Source organism: Chinchilla lanigera, unplaced genomic scaffold (assembly GCF_000276665.1).
Source record: "Chinchilla lanigera isolate Chin_1 unplaced genomic scaffold, ChiLan1.0 scaffold00176, whole genome shotgun sequence".
NCBI classification, from domain to species: domain Eukaryota; kingdom Metazoa; phylum Chordata; class Mammalia; order Rodentia; family Chinchillidae; genus Chinchilla; species Chinchilla lanigera.
The window spans coordinates 700,914-718,817 of record NW_004955577.1 but is presented as its reverse complement, the minus strand read 5'-3'; the positions used below and the strand labels follow the sequence as shown (position 1 = coordinate 718,817).

Here is a 17,904-nt window from a genome sequence, read left to right as displayed (position 1 = left end):
AAAGTGACCCATTGCATAGCTGTGTTAGTGCTGCAGCTGCTCCCAGTTGTGTTACGTTCTGCTTCCTGGGATCAGGGCAAATTCGTGTATAAGGTGATTCTGGTGTAAAAGGTGTCCTTTTTGAAAAGCATGTGGATTTCTCCCCATTAGATTACAGTTTCATCTTAAAAATGTCTAATGAGTACTTTACTGACCAGGTGGACAGGAAAAGGCTCAGCCAGCTTGGCCAGAGTTCGTGTAGCATTTCCTAAACCTTGATGGCTCCATCTCAGGAGATCAGCAGGTGTCCAGTGGCAGCTCTTGACAGCCCCCAGGCTGACGCAGGGCTTCTCAGGATTGGGAGGGTGATAGCAGTGTCTTCCTTCCTTTCTGTTTCTATGTGTAATGTGGAAGTGTAGCGCAGTACTGAAGTTACATTTCCAGCTGGACACTGTGAGGGTGAGCACAGCTTTGCTCCCTCTGGGATGCGTTGTCCAGTTGCTTTAGTCTGTGCTCCTGAGGCACCGGAGGTTCTCAGGTCCCTAATGTCTCTCACACCGTAGGTCTTGTTGCGGGTCAAGGAATCAGAGATACAGTATCTGAAGCAGGAGATCAGCTCTCTCAAGGATGAGCTCCAGACAGCACTACGGGTAAGAGCCCCACGGGCGGGCAGGCCTTGGACAGGCTGCAGGCTCCGCAGCTCCATGCTGGCTGCTCACGAGTAGACCCCACTTTCACGAGGGTGGCGACCTTGAGGTCACGTTCTCTTCAGACACCACCCTCCAAGCAGGTGCCCTGGAAATGTGCAGCCCATCGCCGGTCACATGGTCCTCATCACCTGTTCCCTGTGTAGGTTGGCGGGAAGGGTGACACCTAGACAGAGCAAGTCCTGACTTGCCGTTCAGATCGGGTCTAACGTGTCTCCTTCAGGTGGCTCCTGGAATGATAAAAGGAGGTGACAGAATCCTTGGCAGCCATCTGGTCACTTAGGAAAACCAAGCTAGTGGGGCTTATCTAGCTGGAGTCCGCGAGGAAGGGTGCCAGGCCATCAAGGGTGCTGCTGGCTCTATAATTGTGTGCTGGCCCCAGAATTCAGGTGCCACATACAGACAATCTGCCATGCCCATATCCACAGATCCTGTTTTCTTTGTGTCCAGTTGCTGCCTCTGGGAGATGCAGACCCACATATTCTTGCCCTGTGCATTGCCAGGGCCGGGCCCCAGGCCCCAGGCAGTTCTCCTGCAGTGTGTCAGCGCTAAGGATGGGCAGGCCAGGGACCAGTGTGAGCCTCTTCCCCTGTTAATATCTACTATTTGCTTCTGTCCCTTTGTTCCTAGGACAAAAAATACGCTAGTGACAAATACAAAGACATTTACACAGAGCTCAGCATCGCAAAGGCCAAGGCAGACTGTGATATCAGTAGGTTGAAAGAGCAGCTGAAAGCGGCTACAGAAGCACTGGGGGAAAAGTCCCCCGAGAGCACTGCTGTGGCAGGCTATGGTGAGTACTTCGGGTGACATCTGTGGAGCTTTCTTTGTTTGACTCAGAAGGACGGAGCCAAATACGTGGCAGCCCTGCACCCTCTTCGCAAGTGGAGTACAGCAGCGAGGACCCCTTCCCGCCCTGGTCCAGGCCCAGCTCCCGGGAGAAGTTGCTCTGCCCACACATATGTGCATAATGCACCAGGCTTTGTTTCTCTGTTTTCCTAAAAATCTCAGTAGCTGAGGAAAAACTCTTGCTAGAAACATGATCTCAGGGTTTTGCTATAAAACCTGTAATGACCGCAGGTTGGGCAGAGGAGGAAGCCACCACCTTTTTCAGTAAACAGTGGGACTGACCCTTCGTTATTGGCTAAAAACACACAAGTGCCCATGAAAGACAGATCTCAGAGGGGCTTAAGGAGCCATCTTGTCAAGATAATCTAAGACTCCATCTAACTTTCATGTCGACTTTTTTTCCATGCTGGGGATGGAACCCAGGGTCTCAGATGTGCGATGCAAGCACTCTACCACTAAGCTATCCAACCCTAGCCTACCTCTCCCTTTCAATTTTGAGACAGGATCTTGCTTAGTTACCCAGGCTGGCCTCAAAGTCTCGATCTGCCTGCTTCTGCCTCCCGAGGAGCTGGGATTATGGACAGGCATGCACCACCACACTCAGCACGTGCTGACTTTTTAAAAAGACACATAAATGTGTGAAAAGCTGTTCAGGCTCCCTAGCAGTCAAAATACTCAATTTCCTGTATCAGCTAGCCGAGGAGTAGTGGCAGTAACAGTACTGACGCACACATGGAGGAAGTCTTGTGCATTGCTGATAGGAGGACAAATGAGCGCTCTTTCTGGAAAGCATCAGGCAGCGTGCAGCAAGATTACAAATCAAACTACAGAGCACCTCTGAAGAGGGGACAGCAGCAGCTTCCAAGGAAGAACCCGTGGCATCAGGGCACGGGGGGAAAGGAAGACCTAGAATCATGAGGAGGTGCGAATGCCTTTGTTCTAGCCAACAACTTCGGAGAAAACAGTTACGCAGAAAGAAGCAAACATCTGTATACGAGAGCAGAAAGCAGCATTCCACCATGAAACGAGCCGAGGGCTGTAGGCTGCAGTACTGCCACACAGCGGGTGGTCAGCAGCTCTTCAGAGAGGCCAGATATTTGTGTTTTGACGTGGGAAGAAATCCATACATTTTTTTTTTCTTTTGTCTTTTTGAGACAGGGTCTCCCTACACAGTTCAGGCTGGCCTTGAGCTCACTTTGTAGCCCAAGCTGGCCTGGAACTCACAACGATCCTCCTGCCTCAGCCTCTCAAGTGCTGGGATTATAGGCATGTGCCAAATATTTTAAATGAAAAACAAAAAACAGGCTTGAGATGGTAACTCGGTGGTAGAATGTCTGTCTTGCATGTGCAAGACCTTGGACTCATCCCTCGCACCTCAAAGAAGAGCTCAGCCAAACCCCACATGCACAGGACACACAGTGTGGTGTGCCCCGTGAGTCCGCTCCTCTGTGTGGAGGCAGACCTGCAGGGGAGCCCGGAAGACGCCAGCGGGGAGCCGGAGGGGAGGCGAGGATTTGGTCTTGTCCCAGGAAGCAGCTGGGAATGAGCAGGTCGTGGGGCCACTTCGTCTGCTTATCTGCTGACGTCCAGCCCCCTCCTGAGAGCGAGCGAGCGCGCGCAGTCAGGAGCTGAAGCCTTTTCAGGCCTCGCAGGCTCCCAAGCTCCAGTGCTTTGCAGTGCTCTGAGAGGGGCCCCTTGTGTACTGCTGAGGGCGCGAGGTTCCCTTAGGGCCGTTAGAGGAGACAGGTGCTGCAGTAGGAAGTCCAGAACCTTTAACCTTCTCTTGTTCTAGAGGGTTTTATAAATCAAAGAAAACGGGTCTTTCTGTCCCTTCAGACATAATGAAGTCTAAAAGCAATCCTGACTTTCTGAAGAAAGACCGATCCTGTGTCACCCGGCAACTCAGAAGTATCAGGTCCAAGGTGAGCTGGGTCCGGCCCCGGGCAGGTGGGTCTGCAGGGTGGGAGGGGGTGGTGAGAATCGAGGCCAAGGCTAAACCTGCCACACAGAGTGGCAGAGTCCCCAGGCCCTGCCCCAGCCCACCCACGCAGCGCCCTGCTGGGCAGTGAGACCTGTTGGGTCCTTTACCTCTGAGGCGAGGCTCTCCCCGCCCGTCTGTGTCCGTCACTGTTCGTATTGTCCTTGCACATTGCTGCTGTAGTACTGAGCCGCCTGCTTGCCTTCCCAGCCGCACTGTAGCCAGCTCCCATGCCGCCCCAGAGCAGGCGTGCGTCTTCATGGGTAGGATGGGCGGGGGGTGCGGCCAGCATGTTGCATTTAGGATTGATTGTGTATGTGTCTTATTTTTGCTCTTTCCTCTGACAGTCTGTAATTGAGCAGGTCTCATGGGATAACTGACTCGCGCCCGCTTCCCGGTCCCCTGTTGTGTAGGTAAACTGCCTCTTACCACTGCCCACCTGCCCGCACATGCGGGGTAGCTCTCTGCATGTACCGCTCACACCTCCATAGCACACGCCTGTGTTGTTACTTTATTTTAATTCATCCTACTCTAGCAAGCACATACAAATCCCTGTGAGGTTCTGTAACCTGTCCTGAGAGTTGACTGGCACTCTAACCTCTTGTCCATGGCACTCTCCCAGCTTGGCGGGGCGGCCCTTAGAGCCAACCCTGAGTAGGCAGGGTGGCATGCATGCTGGGTGGTCTGTGCACGGTGATGAGCTCACGCCACCCTCTCTGGGAAACAAATCTGTCTTGTCCTCTGTATAGAGGTAGTGGTAACAGACATGCTGCCCGAGGCTAGCAAAGCCTGACCTTACGGAAGACCTCACCCACTGGGTAGCAAGCCAGGCCGCCCATGAGCCTCCCTGCAGATGGAGCAGGTACCTGCAGCCCTGAGCTCCTCACAGCCCTTCCCAGCCACCTCATCCTCCAGGGCTCCGGGTCAGGCTCCCGAACAACTGGTCAGCACACCGTAGTCTGTGCCCGGATGCTGCCCTCGTGTGCCAGGGCATCTTAAAAAACAACACAAGCCTGTCTCGTGGTGCCATGGGGGAGTTACTGCCCTGGCCAAAAGAGGGGATGCAGCTGCTTGTCTGAGTGTGAACAGGGGCATCCCTGGAGCATGTGTGGTCGCTGGCACAGCAGCTCTGACTGCTCCTGTCTGGGGAGAGGAAGGAGTATGTCGGGGTGCTGGCCTGCCTTGGACCTGCAGGCCACAGCGTGGGCTTCTGCTGTGCACACGCACATCCACCTTCTAGGACACCCTGGGAGTCCTGTCACGTTGGCCTAAGGTGTTTGCTCTAGATAGAGTACCAAGAAAACCCAGAGGTTTATACCTAGTCAGTTTGGTTTTACTTCCCTTCCCTCATCCCAAATCACTTTTACTCAAATATGATTTAGGCTTCATAGAAAAGAGTTTGGGATTTTTTTCCTTAAACATGAAGAAATGTTTTGTTTAGAAAAAGGAAACTTAAAAAAAAGAAAAGAAAAAGGAAACTTGCTCTCTTTTTTTGGCTCATGGATTGCATATCAAAGAGCCCATTTGTTGCTGGACGAGGTGGTGCACACCTGTAATCCCAGCACTCGGGAGGCTGAGGCAGGAGGATCGTTGCAAGTTTGAGACCAGCTTGGGCTACAGGGTGAGCTCAAGGCCAGCCTGAAGTACATAGCAAGACTCTTGTCTCAAAAAGACCAAGGAAAAAAAAAAAAGAGCCCATTTGCTGAAGCTGAACTCTGGCTGCTGCCTTTCTCGAGTATACTGGAGTTCACGGAGCGAGCTGGGCCTTCGAATCAGCGTGGCAGTGCTTAGCCTAGAAATGACAGTTGGGGAAGGGGACAGAGATCCTGCAGGACCATGAGGAAGCAGCCTGCAGGGGCGCCCAGTTCATTGGAGTTCCTGTGGGATGTGAAAACAAGCAGGGCTCAACACCAGGGACCTTGGTGGTGTGGCACTGGTGCCAGTGGGTGGGAGTCGTGCGCTACCTGGGAAACGGCTGCAGCCCAGGTGGGACTGGGGAGACTCGGGAGGACCAGGAAAGGAGGAGCAAGACCCAGGGTGGGGTCTTCATCAGAGTGTTTTCTGTTATCTGGGATGACCAGGTCCTGGGGTAAAAAGAAAGCCCTCGGTGTGCAGAGCCGTCCTGTGGGCCCCAGCATACAGATGGGGGCTTCACAGGCATCCTTGGGGACAGCGCAGTCCTGTAGTGGGGGAGGGCTAGAGCTGGTCTTCGGCGCGGTGTCGCTGTGCCTCTCTGAGTGCACTTGGAACCTGTCTCCAGCCCCTCAGAAAGACACGGTGATGTTGGCCAGAAGCTGAGCCTCCCGCTGGTGCTCGTCCTCTGCTGTGTAGGGACTGGTGGTGTTGGTGCCTGCTGTGCTGCACTTAAACAGCAGCACCACATCTTCAGGGATCAGAGGGGCAGAGTATTCTCTGCGTAGGGCTGTTACGGGAGCTCCGGGTCTGTGGTCTGCGGCTCGGGAAGGGGACACATCCCAAAGGCAGCTGGCTGCGCCCCAGGCCCCATGAGGAGCAGTCTTTGTGTGGCCCTGTCTTCAGGCTGAGCCGCAACCAGGAGAGGAGACAGAGGTTTTGGAAGGAGAGACAATCCTTCCAGGGGAAGGGAATGCAGGGCCCGGCCTGTCTGCCCTCTGTCTGGGTAAGCATGGCCTCGCCTGAGCCCCTCTGCCCAGATCCACAGGGTGGGTGGAAGGCAGGGGACTCTGTGAGCCAGGCAGAACCTCCTTCGTGGTGCACACAGGCAGTCGCAGAATCTTGGATACCTGCTGTTTACACGGGTTCTGGAGCAGCTGGGTCCTGCAGTCCTGGAAGGAAGCTCCCAGCGGGAATGGAGCAGGTGTGGCAGTGCCAAACACCCACCAGCTGTCCTGCAGGGGCAGTTAGTCCAAGCCACCTGCCTGGGTTGTGACTAGATGTCTGCCCAGCACTTCGTAGGAGTCTGGCTGCTGCTGCTGGACACCTAGGCTCAGGCAGAGTGACCCTGAGGACTCCTTCAGGCCAGGCGTGGTGTTTACTCACTTGCTGACACACACAGGGCTCCCAGTGCACACAGCAGACGCTGCCTGTGCGTAGCTTTCCCCAGGCCTCGAGAAGCGCTGGGCCCTCCCTGCAGGTCCCAGGGTGTGGGGCCCAGCGGGCGCGTCACACTATCCAAGATTGTGGCTAAGACTGATACGGTGGTGTGGGTGCAAAGCCAGAGGCCTCCCGTGAGGTGTCCTGCTCCCCATAAAACCTGTGCCTGTCCGCGCTGATGTAGTGAGCCCCAGAGTCTCCAGGCCAAGCCAGCGCTGACGCCCACTGCAGAGGGGGAAGGTGGCAGCCGAGGACCAGGCTGGCCAGCAGACAGCAGAACCCATGCGCTTCCAGCTGCTCTGGAAGCAGTGCTGCTTTTCTCTTGCAGACATGAAGTGTTTGGGCAAAGTCTTAAGTGCCAAGTGGGGAGTACCCGGTCCCCAGTCAGAGGGTTCGTCCTCTTGGGGTGTGAGCGGAGCACTGCCCTACCCCCGCAGGCTCCCAGTCTCCCACCGTCCAGCAGTCTCGTAGGCTTCCACCCGCAGATCGTCTGAAGGGCGCTCAGCACTGGGGAAGTAGGGCGCTCTTCCTGAAGGCGTTTGGATTCATAAACTCAAAGGAACCGGGTATTCACAAATCACCTGCAGTAAGAGACAGAGCTGGGCAGGCATCTAGTCCTTACGACTGTTCTCCTGGCTGGGTCATTCTGATCTCCACTTGTCTGAAGAGCCCTGAGTCCAGAATCGAGCTACTTAAAACATGTGATCTTGTTTCTCTAATTTTTTCCCTTTTCCATCCAAGTAAGTTGCTTCCTGGAAGTCATATTCCAGTAACACCATTTCACAGTGTTTCTTGTCCTAGCATGCCCACTAATCTCCGGAGCCCACCCTCCTCACCCTGCCTCCGCCTCCACCCGCTTGACGGAAGCCCGAGCCTGCCCTGCTGGATCTGACCTACCTTTCTTTCCTCTGCCCAGAGTCTGAAGGAAGGCCTGACGGTGCAGGAGCGGCTGAAGCTCTTTGAATCCAGGGACTTGAAGAAAGACTAGCTGTGTCCCGTGCCACTCAACACACCCTTCCTGGCTGGTGACAGCACAACCTGAGCGCGGCTTTTTGTCTGTACCTTTCTTTTATCATTGTTGTTACTGTCGTTAACTGTGGGTATGGATACGTGACAGACTGGTGTGTGGGTTGTCCACACCATTCCAACTTCCTGTTGTGTTTATCACCACTTTCTTCACGTGGTTTTCTGAGACGGGTCAGGCCCCAGCAGTGGGGTGGTGAGCACCACCCGCATCCGAGTAGAGCCCTTCTCGACGTCCACCGCACTCACTGTCAGTATTAAGGCGCAGCAGCCTGTCAGTAAGCTAGCCCCGTCTCAGAGTGCGGTGTGGAGGTCTGGCCCGCGCTCCAGCTCTGCTGCTCCCAGCGCGGCACCACCAGGCGGGCACGGCCCCTGTTGGTCAGAGAAGAGCCACCTTGATGTCCTGATTTGACCTGTGCCACGGTGCAGGCAATTTGCCGGCCTGGGTGCTGGAGGGGACAGCGACCCAGACGGGTGTGCAGCCTGTGAGCACTGCCTTTTGACCTGGGAGGAGGACGGCATTTTGTATTTGCTCCACTAATGCAGCTTAGAACCACGCCCTAAATAATCCTGGCTAACTTTCACAACCTGGAAAATGTGGAAAGCAACCATTCCTATTTTTGTTTGTTTTTTATTAAATCTTGCACAAAACCCCAGACCCCTCTCATTCCTTCCTCGCTCGTGCCTCCCTGTCCTGCAGCAGCCTAGTCCTGTCCTCACACCGGGACAGCTGACCTGCTGCCTGGGGCTTCAGCCTGATTGCAGAAAGGGATGTATGTCCTGAGGTAGTCCTCCAAAGGGGAAAAAGATGCTCGTTTTAAAAAATCTTTGAAGAGAAATTGTAATGTTGCTTTGAAAAGGCTGAGAGCCAGGCCCCTCTGTTAAGTCAAGAGGAAGTCCAGAGGATGTCGGACCCTGGAGAGAACAGCCAGCAGTACATGCTTAGGACTGTGATCAGTGTGAGCTCTGCAAAGTTCCAGTGGAGCAAGTACCTCCAGCGGACCTAGTTGAAGTGAACCTGCGCAAAGAAGTTTGCTTTTCTAACATTCTGAGACTTCTTTTTGCACTGCCCTAGAATGTTCTGCAGCACTTCCTGAAAATCTCCTGCATTGAGATCTGTATTCTAGTCCTGTAAAAACTATTTGTTTCGTTAAGATTGGCATATTAACAGAGTTCCTGCTGTGTAAGAGTGAGGTGGGAGCGTCACAAGTGCATGCCTGGAGGACCCCACCTCCAGGTCCACTGGCTCCACTGCCAAAGCTTCTACTTTGTGCTGATCTTGAGTTGTCTGGAAGGTCTCTGGATGCGTGGATGCTTTGGGAATAAAAACACAGAAATCCCCTTGCTCAGTTCTTAGATTAGTTAATGGGCAGAGTTACCAGGTTGTCTCACCCACCCCGGTGCATGGACAGGAGTCACTGGTTTGCAGCTTGCCTGGTGTGCCCTCCCTGGGTGTGGCTGGCCCTGCCCAAGCTCCAAGCTGCCCTTTGTCATGAGCTTTTGAGTCCTCACCCACACTGTTGTTCCTTTGCTACTTACTGTTCCACGTTTTCAACAGCAAGAGCAAATTAAATGTTTTAAACATCTGCTTTTCAGACACATCCCACCACGCAGATCGGCAGCCCTGAGAAATGGCCATGACCTCTCTGTGCTGTGCTCAGTGCAGGCAGCTGTTCACTGGGACCCTGCAGGGGCACGCTGTGCCTGGTCTCCGGGTACTGCGATCTCACCTGGTTCCCTGAGAGTCACTGCATTTCCTGCTCTAGCAGTTTCTTTGTGACCATCCTCAATGCCCTAGGGACCCTCTGGCCCTGCTTCAGGCAGCTCCCTGCCTACTTCCCTCCCAGGTGCTGCAGGAGATGCGCTCCATCTGCCTTCAAACTGCACAGTTCTCTGAATAAAGGCAGGTTGACCTACAGGGCAAAAGAGCATTTTATTTGTTTTTCTTTATCACTGTTCTGTCCCTTGAGGCTGGACCTCAGAACGCCTAGAAAATAATCTTGTTAAGTGCAGCATTTGGAGGTGAAAGGGAAGGACCAGGGAGACCGGTGAGTGGACACCTGCACTTCTCCCATCACTGCGGTTTCTTGGTGAGGACCCCGTAGTTGACATGAGACAGCAGGACTTCCTGCCGGTTTGGCGGGTGTGTGTGTCACCAGAGAAGGACTGTGGACATGGAGCTGGCAGGGTTTGGGCTGCTCTGCTGCGGCTTCCTAGTGTCAGCTGCACCTGCCAGGCAGCTCTGAGCAGTGCCAGTGGGGCGGCCACAGCTCGGTTCGAGAGGAGTCTGAGCTTCCTGCTCTTGGGTTCTGCTCTTCAGCCAGAGAGAGTGCAGACACTCCTCCTGTGTCACCAGATGTGTCCCGGGGCAGAAGCTGCGTGGCGGCCACACTGCCACAGGCACACGCCGCACAGACAGGAGAGGTGAAACAGGAAGAGGAGCTGGTTTGTGCGCTGGTAGACTGAGGTCCTCTGCGGGGCAGCTGCAGGTGCAGGGTCTGCGCGCTGGGCTGTGCCGGGTGCCGGGAGCCTTGGCCACACGCAGAGCCCACAAGCAGTGGCAAGCTTGCCCCACGTCACAGCGAGGGGACTGTGAAGTGGATATACTACACGGTTCTGTTTTCCTATAAATACTCATTTGATAATCTGCCAGTACATGCAAGCAAGCCAGGCTAAAGACTAGTGGGGAAACCATTTGTCCGACAGCTTTTAGTATGAAAATCTGCGCAGATGGCCTTGTGTGCAAACCCACACCCACACACAGTACAGCCATGTTCCGCTGGTCAGGTTGTCGGCATGTGTGGTATCCAGCGCGTACGAATGGCCACAGGCCGTGGGAGGGCACCACCTGCAGCCACCCAGGTGCATGTGCGTCTCAGGGGGGCTGGAGCCCTAAAGCTGGCGGTCTGGAGTCGAGAAGGGCCCTGGGCTGAGATGAAACAGCCTGTATCCTGGGAGGCCAGGGAGTGAGTTGGGAACACGAAGGTTGGTCAAGTAAGTGCTAAAGGCAGAGTAGAGACTCTTTCAGGTTCAGCAAGCTCAAAGGCAGAAGAGCACCAGGTACAGGCCCGCACGCTGGGCAGAAAGCAACAGACCAGCAAGAATGCTTGTGCACTAGCTTTGGATCCAGTGACTCACTCACTGACCATGGCTCCTGCAAGCCAGACTCGGCGGAGGGAAGTTCAGTTACTAAAACAATGCAGTTGGGTCAGGGATGTAGCTCAGGGGAACAGCGCCTGCCTGGCAAGCGCAAGGCCCTGAGTTCAATTCTCAGTACCAAAAAGCAAAAAAGGATGCAGTTGTAAACCTCAAAGTATGCCCAGAAGGAATCCTGAAAGCGCCAGGAAGCAAAGCGGGTGGCTTGGAAGCCATTAAGGAATGTCTGTACTGCTGTTCACCTCCCTGTACAGGTACACACAGGACTTACTCTTGTCCACATGGAAGTGCTGGGAACTGCACCAAGTCTTTTTCATCACTAATGACTGGCTTTCGGGGGTAGCTGGGTGACACATGGCCTGCTGAATCTGGCAGGCCCTGCACCAGGGCCCCCCAGGTGAGTGAGCAGGGCCCCAGCAGTGTGCCCACACCAGCAAGCAGGCTTTCCCTGGCTTCCAACTGTCCCCTGCTTCCCAAACACCAGGGCTAGATGAGCAACCTCAGGCCCCACGTCGCCTGATGTCAGGGAGGGGTCACGGGGTTCGGCATCCCCACTCCTGCACCTCTGAGCATCCAGCGGGGACCACCGTGCACCTTCAGCAAGCAACACTCCACAGCTGAACACAGGAAGAGCCAGCTGGGAGGGAGGCACAGTAATACCGCCAGCTGAAGGCTCTTCAGCAGAAGGGGACAAGGCAGCACAGGAATGCATCCGCACCTCTCCTGGGCCTGCCACAAAAGACACCACCCGCCTCTTTGTACCTTCTGGGAGTCTCGGGTGTTTCTTTGCAAAGAGAGAATGTCCGCCTCCTGACCAGAGCAAGGGCAGCAGTAACAAACCGGTGGCTCAGAGACAGGACAAACTGCCGTCTGAGCCCACAGAGGGTCAGGTCCTCAGGTGCTGCCTTTAATTTCTTCAGCTCCCTGTATATTATTCAGAGCAAGCAGTGTAAATATTACTGACAAGTGACTGTACTTTTATGAAGAAGTTTCGTGGGTTTTTTAAAACTCTTACATGGGAGAGGACACCTTTGGGTACACACTGGAACTCTACCCAGCATCATAAGTACATGTTTTTAATGACTTCTATCTTTTTAAAAGCCTTGGTCATATAACAGATGGTTTTAAAAGAATGTATAGTATCTAAAACAGTAGTAATCCCCCATCCATAGCTTTGCATTGAAAGTATTCTATAACCCCTTCTTGGAGCCATTCAGAGTCAAGGAAAAGCGGGAAAATGAGAGCTATGTCTTGATCAGTCTGTTGTGCACAGTAATTCCAGGCCTTTCATTGTGGGCAGGTGTGGCCGAAGTCACAGTCTGCTGTCAGGTCCAAATCCTTGGTTTCTACAGCTTCTGGGACTCCTCAGGGCTGTGTTCAGAGGTGTCTGGCTGTATCGTGTAACTCCACAGAGATCGCCAAGCTTGAAAGGCGTCTTAGCAATACCTGATTTCTATGAAATCAGTGAGGAGACAGTCACAGAAGAGTTAAGGATTGGACAGTCCAGTACTTGAGGACGGCCTGTAGGACACTGTTGTGTTCTGTGGTTCGCAGCAGTGAGCTGAGGTTGCAGCTTCTGTGGCAGAGCATGCAACTCTGATTCACCATAAAGAAAGAAGTTTGGGGAAAGGTAGCTGTCCTGAGACACGGACAGCCCCCTGCAGCCTGCCACAGTCAGCATGCCCTTGGCTCTGCCCCTTCAGAAGTCAGTTATCACGTTTTATTTTAGCTAGGGTAGATTATAAAGAACACTAAATTCACTATTGTTTTTCACAAAACTTCAAATAAAATGGGTTTGAAAGGATTTTAGGATTTACCTTTAATATTAATGACATTTACTGATTTAATGTTAGGATTTAAGACCAATTAAGTGATAATTAACTCATGTGGTTTTCCTCAGGAAATATTTATGAAGTGTAAAGTATCCCAAGTGGCTCCTCAACAATTAGAATTCTCAGTAATCTTTCTCACAAATACACCCTCCTCCTAAGAAGGTGTGACTGTCTCTCGGTTTAGCTAACAAAGCGTACTGCCGGACTTCCTGGGGAGCTGATCATGAACAGAGTAAGGCATGTGTGTGACCGCTGTCTGCTGCAACAGCTCTGGGAGGAATCCAGGGAACCACTTCTGCCACACCTGCTTCCGCAGTCACGTGACAAACGTTCAGCGAACAGGCATGCGTCATTTTAACTGTTTAGCTCTGTTCTAATGCTAAATGATCATGCCTACCGACGCAGAAGTGTGTGCAGGAGAAATCTGAGGCCTGATGGACCAGGTAGATAGATCACGTGTGCGGCTGCCCCGGGGTCAACTCAGGTCTCAGGTCTGAGAGGCCCCTGGACCCCATGACCCACAGCAGTCAGCTTCCACCAGACACAGCCCTCGGAACTAAACACCTCACCCTGCACACACACACAATTCGACTTTGTGGTTCAGATTGAGGCACTTTTTTCTTACAACATTTGTGATCAAGTATTCATTACAACTGAAGTGTGACTTTGTCAAAATATTTGTGTGACATGCTAGATGCCCATGGATGTAGCTGACCATTTTTATTTTGTAAATATTACCAAACCACATGAACTGCATCACAATAAACTATTTTTGCATCCTCTTTTGCATGCTGTGTCACAAAGTGTTGATTGATGGAGTGGTTATGTGCAAAACGTGCGTTTAGGTCATAAGTCAGGTTGTCAGCTGACTAGCAATAGAGTGGGCTGGTTCTTTATCTTTTTTTTAACTGTTTTTCAAAGTTTTGGACTAATTTTAAGCATGTTAAAATTGGGAGATATCCTGTAAAAATACAGATTTTACATATTTATACACAAATCGCAGAAATATGTTATATCTGAAATCTAATTAAGGTACATTCAGGAGCTAACAGAATAATAAAAAATATTGATGATATCCCTTCATTAGTGAAGGTACTATAACACTATTCTGCTCCACTTAATGGATTTGTTTTTTATTTAAGACAAGGTCTCATTATACAGTCCAGGCTGCCCTCAAACTCACCAGCAATCCTCCTGCCTCAGCCTCACAAGTACTGGGATTATAGGCATGCACCACCATACTAATTTAATGGATTTATTTGCAGTAAAAGTATGCCTTTTGTTTAAAAGAAGTTCATTCTTTGGGATTTTTTGGTTTTCTTTTTTCTGGTACCGGGAATCAAACTCACGACCTTGCACTTGCCAGGCAGGCGCTGTGCCACTGAGCTAAATCCCCAGCCCCCAAAGAGAAGTTCATTCTATGTTGTGATCCAAACCACACACAACTACTGCCCAAAACTTAACAGAATACTCCCTGTTAGTCAAAAAATACAGAATTTCTACCAGTTAGAAGTCAGTTCAAGAAGTTAATAAAACATCAAAACAAAAAGTACAGACATAAAAAGATAAATATCTTTAATGTGTTCTTCATCTTTCAATAACGTTTTACCCATTTAAAAATTACTGTAGTCAAATATACACAACAAAGTGTTGGGACTGGCGTGTAAGTGTTACGTAGTGCGTGCGTGCACGTTACTGTTTCTGGGGATTGCACCCAGGGAGCACTACACTGCATCCCAGCCCTTTCCATCTTCAGAGAGGCCTGACTGAGTCGCAAGCCTGTACTCAAGCTTGCCATACACTTGCCTCTCTCCCTAGTGGCCACATGCTGTTCTTTTTTTAAAAGCTGCCTAAGTGCATAGTGCAATTTAAAGTCAGCCGGCACTTGCAAACTAGTTAAAAAAAAAAAAAAAAGCAAGAATAGAACTGAACTTCCTCAGTATGCTAAGAGCTATTTGTGAAAGCCCCCCGCTCATGTCACCATGAGAAACGGGGTGCTTCCTCTGAAGATCAGGGCAAGATCAGGATGTTCTCACCCCTTCCACTCGAGACTAAACAGAGGAGTGCAGCCAGCGCAGTTAGGCAAGAGGTAGTATTACAAGGCATCCAGACTGAACAGGAAGAAAAGCTACCTGCAAATGAAATTCTGTACTACATGAGGAATTCTAAGGAACCCAGTGGAACTTCTGTTCGAGTAAGTTCAGCAAGTTTGCAGAACACAAGTCAGTATCTAAAAACCCACTGTGACAGAGGAGGGCCGCGGAGGGAAAAGGACAATAAAAGTAATTGAGTGATGAATATATGTACCAGTTCCCCAAACTGAATGTAATTATCTGTATTACAAGCATATGCTAATAAAACAAATCTGTTCTTTCTGCACACGAGTCATGAACATGTGAAGCTGAAATTGAACAATTCCAAGAAATTTTTTAAAGACTTCTATACTGCAAACATTGAAAATTAAAGGGGGTTGGGTTGGGTTGGGTTGGGTTTTTTGAGACAGGATCTTGCTATATGTAGTCGGCCTTATACTCACTATGTAGCACACCGTGGCCTCAAACTTGTAGTGATCCAAGTGCTGGGATTATAAGCATATGTCACCACGCCCAGCCCAAAGATTTAAATAAGTGGGAAGACATCTCGTGTATTAAATGGGTTAGAAGGCTAAAAGGGCAATGCTCTTCAACTACAGCTACAGACTCAACACAACCCCTTCCACAAACCTAGCTGCTTTTTTCTTTTAGAAACTGATTCAGCCAATTTTTATACAGAAGCACAAGAGACCCAGAATGTACCATTCATTGTTTGAAAAAAAGAACCAAGTAGACTCATGCTACCAAGTTCCAATACTTACTTCCCAGCTTCCTTAACCAAGACAGTATGGTACTGGCATTAGGACAGACACAGAACTGTCCCTCTGATTTTCAACAAGGGTATAAATTCCATTCATTGGGGGAAAGAATCATCTTTTCAACAAACTGGTGCTGGGAGAAGTGATAGCAACGTGTGAAAACAAATTGGACACCCTACCTCAAAGCATACACAGAAATGAACTCAAAATGGATCACAGCTTTAACCACTACACTTGTGAGGCTGCAGACACAGTTGGAAGGGAAATCTAGACTCTGAAGGAACCAATGAGCCTACCATGACCACCAGTGTCTAAATAGCAGGATACCCCCACCAGGAAAGTTTTAACAGAGCAGCCACTGTTTGCAGTACACAAAGGCAGAGACACTCAGCATTTGCACTCTAGAATAAACATATTTATTCAAACATGCCAGAAACTCAGGGTCCCACAGCAGCATCACATTGTGTGATTTCACTCCACTGTCTTTCCAGAACACACGCTGGGAATTCAGACTTGAGAAAGAACATAACATAACCACTTCTGGATATATTCATTTTTTTTTAAATTAACTTCAAGTTTCATGCCCAACTCTAAATCACAAGTAACGGTGGAAAGGGGAAACACTCCTGTTGCTCAGAAAGACCTTGGACAGTCACCAAGACTGTAGCTTCAGAAGTCATTTGAGTTACCTGCATGCAGGATACACATTATAAAAAAAAACTTCCAACTTTTCACAAATACATGCAAGATACCTCTTCTCCCAACTACCTGTGAAGGATGCCACAGCTAGAAGGGACTTGCCTCACCTTGAATGTGCTTCTCACGTGATCAGGGAACTCGCTATCCATTACATGAGCCCAAACAGAGTCTACCATGTCCAGCAGTTAAGAGTGAGGTCACTTCTAAGTGCACAATATTACCTTTTGTGTTTTGGCCTTGCTGGAAGCCAGGGGCTCATGCATGCTAGGCTCACTCCACATTGAGCTATGCCCTCAGCCTTTCTGAGGGTTTTGGTGAGTTGCCCAAACTTCTGAGCCCCTGCTTTAGCCTCTCAAGTAGCAGGGATTACCGATGTGCACCACTGCAACCCCGAGTAAGGACTTTACAGCATCCTGGCCTCTCCACAGCTCAGCAGCCCGTAGGGGCAGCATGCAGTCTCCAGAACCATTCTCCGAGGGTGGTTAGTGTCACTGGAGCATGCTTCTGAGGCTCTGAAGGCAGAGAAGGGCAGCTTCAGCAGCCTTGCTTCTTCTGCGGGAAGAAGCTGTACTTTGTGGGGTTGAACTCTTCCCAGATGCGCTCAAACTCCTCCAGGAACAGCCGCACGTACTTGGAGTCCTCCATGATCAGCACGTTCTCTCTGTTGTTCTGGATGGCCTGCGTGGTCCAGTTGAGGGAGCCAGTGATAAGCACCTTCTTGTCCACAATGGCAAACTTGTGGTGCATGTAGCCCAGATCCTGGTCATGCCGCACCTGAATACCTGCAGGGCCAAGGCAGTTTTTCACTAGCCTGACATGCGTGGCACGCACTCACTCAGGAGTTCCCGGTGCTGCTCCTGCTTCTGGTCAGCACGATGACCAGCTGTCTCCGGTCATCTAGGGCAGCACATGCCACAAAGCTAGGCAGCCACACAGGAGCAGGTAGTCCTGATGGGATGGACAGAGGGACTACCAGGGCAACACCACCCTGGACACCGTTCCACGCATCAGCCCACCCCCAAGCCAGCCCCACACGCGGACTGGGGTTTAAACCCAGCAGGATGGTACTTCAGGGCACACTCTAAGCCAAGCATGCCTAGCAGGGCATGGTAGCATCTCCTTGCCTTTCCACTCTCAATTTTCCACGGCCACCCTTAGTCAGGAGAAAGCATAAGCTGAGAAGGGCAGAGAGCCAACGTGAGGATGGGGGGCAGAGCCTCACAGCACATGGCTAACCTGCCAAAATGTCCCAGGGTGCCTCTGGCATTGTGAAGCGGAAGCCGAGGAGCTCTCCTGCCTCCCACCACAGCGCCCCCCTCCTCCCCGAGACATCACCCCCAAGGGCAGAGCCCCGACTCCAGGATGGCCTCAGGCCAGCACCACCTGCCCAGGCAGGGAGACCACCAGACGCACGTAAGAGAATTTAAAATGAGCTGCTGTGGAACCAGGCCAACAGCTCTGACCAAGAACACACAATGCCCGCGTTAAACCGAGGCCGACGAAGAGCAGGCCCGGGAGGCCCGCGTGTCCCGCGCAGCACTTGTCACACGCACTTCGCGTGGCTCCTTCGTGTGAAACCCGCGCCGCCCCCCGGCGCTGCCTTGGGAAGCGGCGACTTCCTCGCCCCGGGCACTCTGTCCGACACCACCTCTCCTCGGCCCCCGGGACCAACCCACCAGCAAGCCCTGGCAGCTCCCGCTTCGGAACAGACGGGACTCAGCCGCTGGAGGCCCCACCGCGGCCCGCCGCCCCGCCCGC

At 51.7% G+C, this 17,904-nt stretch overlaps 2 protein-coding genes across 4 annotated transcripts in view; one reads left to right on the top strand and one right to left on the bottom strand.

Moving 5' to 3' along the window:
* Nucleotides 1-13,383, top strand: part of Mprip (myosin phosphatase Rho interacting protein) — a gene marked incomplete at its 5' end in the record, with an annotated part of 133,514 nt that extends 120,131 nt beyond the window's left edge. For 2 of the 3 annotated variants that reach the window (XM_013509621.1, XM_005413979.2), the window contains 4 exon segments: nt 543-629; nt 1,317-1,479; nt 3,372-3,457; nt 7,502-13,383. In XM_013509621.1, the coding sequence (XP_013365075.1) occupies nt 543-629; nt 1,317-1,479; nt 3,372-3,457; nt 7,502-7,573 (408 nt within the window). 3 annotated transcript variants of the gene reach the window in all.
* Nucleotides 13,384-15,840: 2,457 nt separating this feature from the next.
* Pld6 (phospholipase D family, member 6) overlaps nt 15,841-17,904 on the bottom strand; it is a gene marked incomplete in the record, with an annotated part of 4,237 nt that continues 2,173 nt past the window's right edge. Inside the window, 1 exon segment of the mRNA XM_013509636.1 lies at nt 15,841-16,929. Within this exon segment, the coding sequence (XP_013365090.1) occupies nt 16,681-16,929 (249 nt within the window).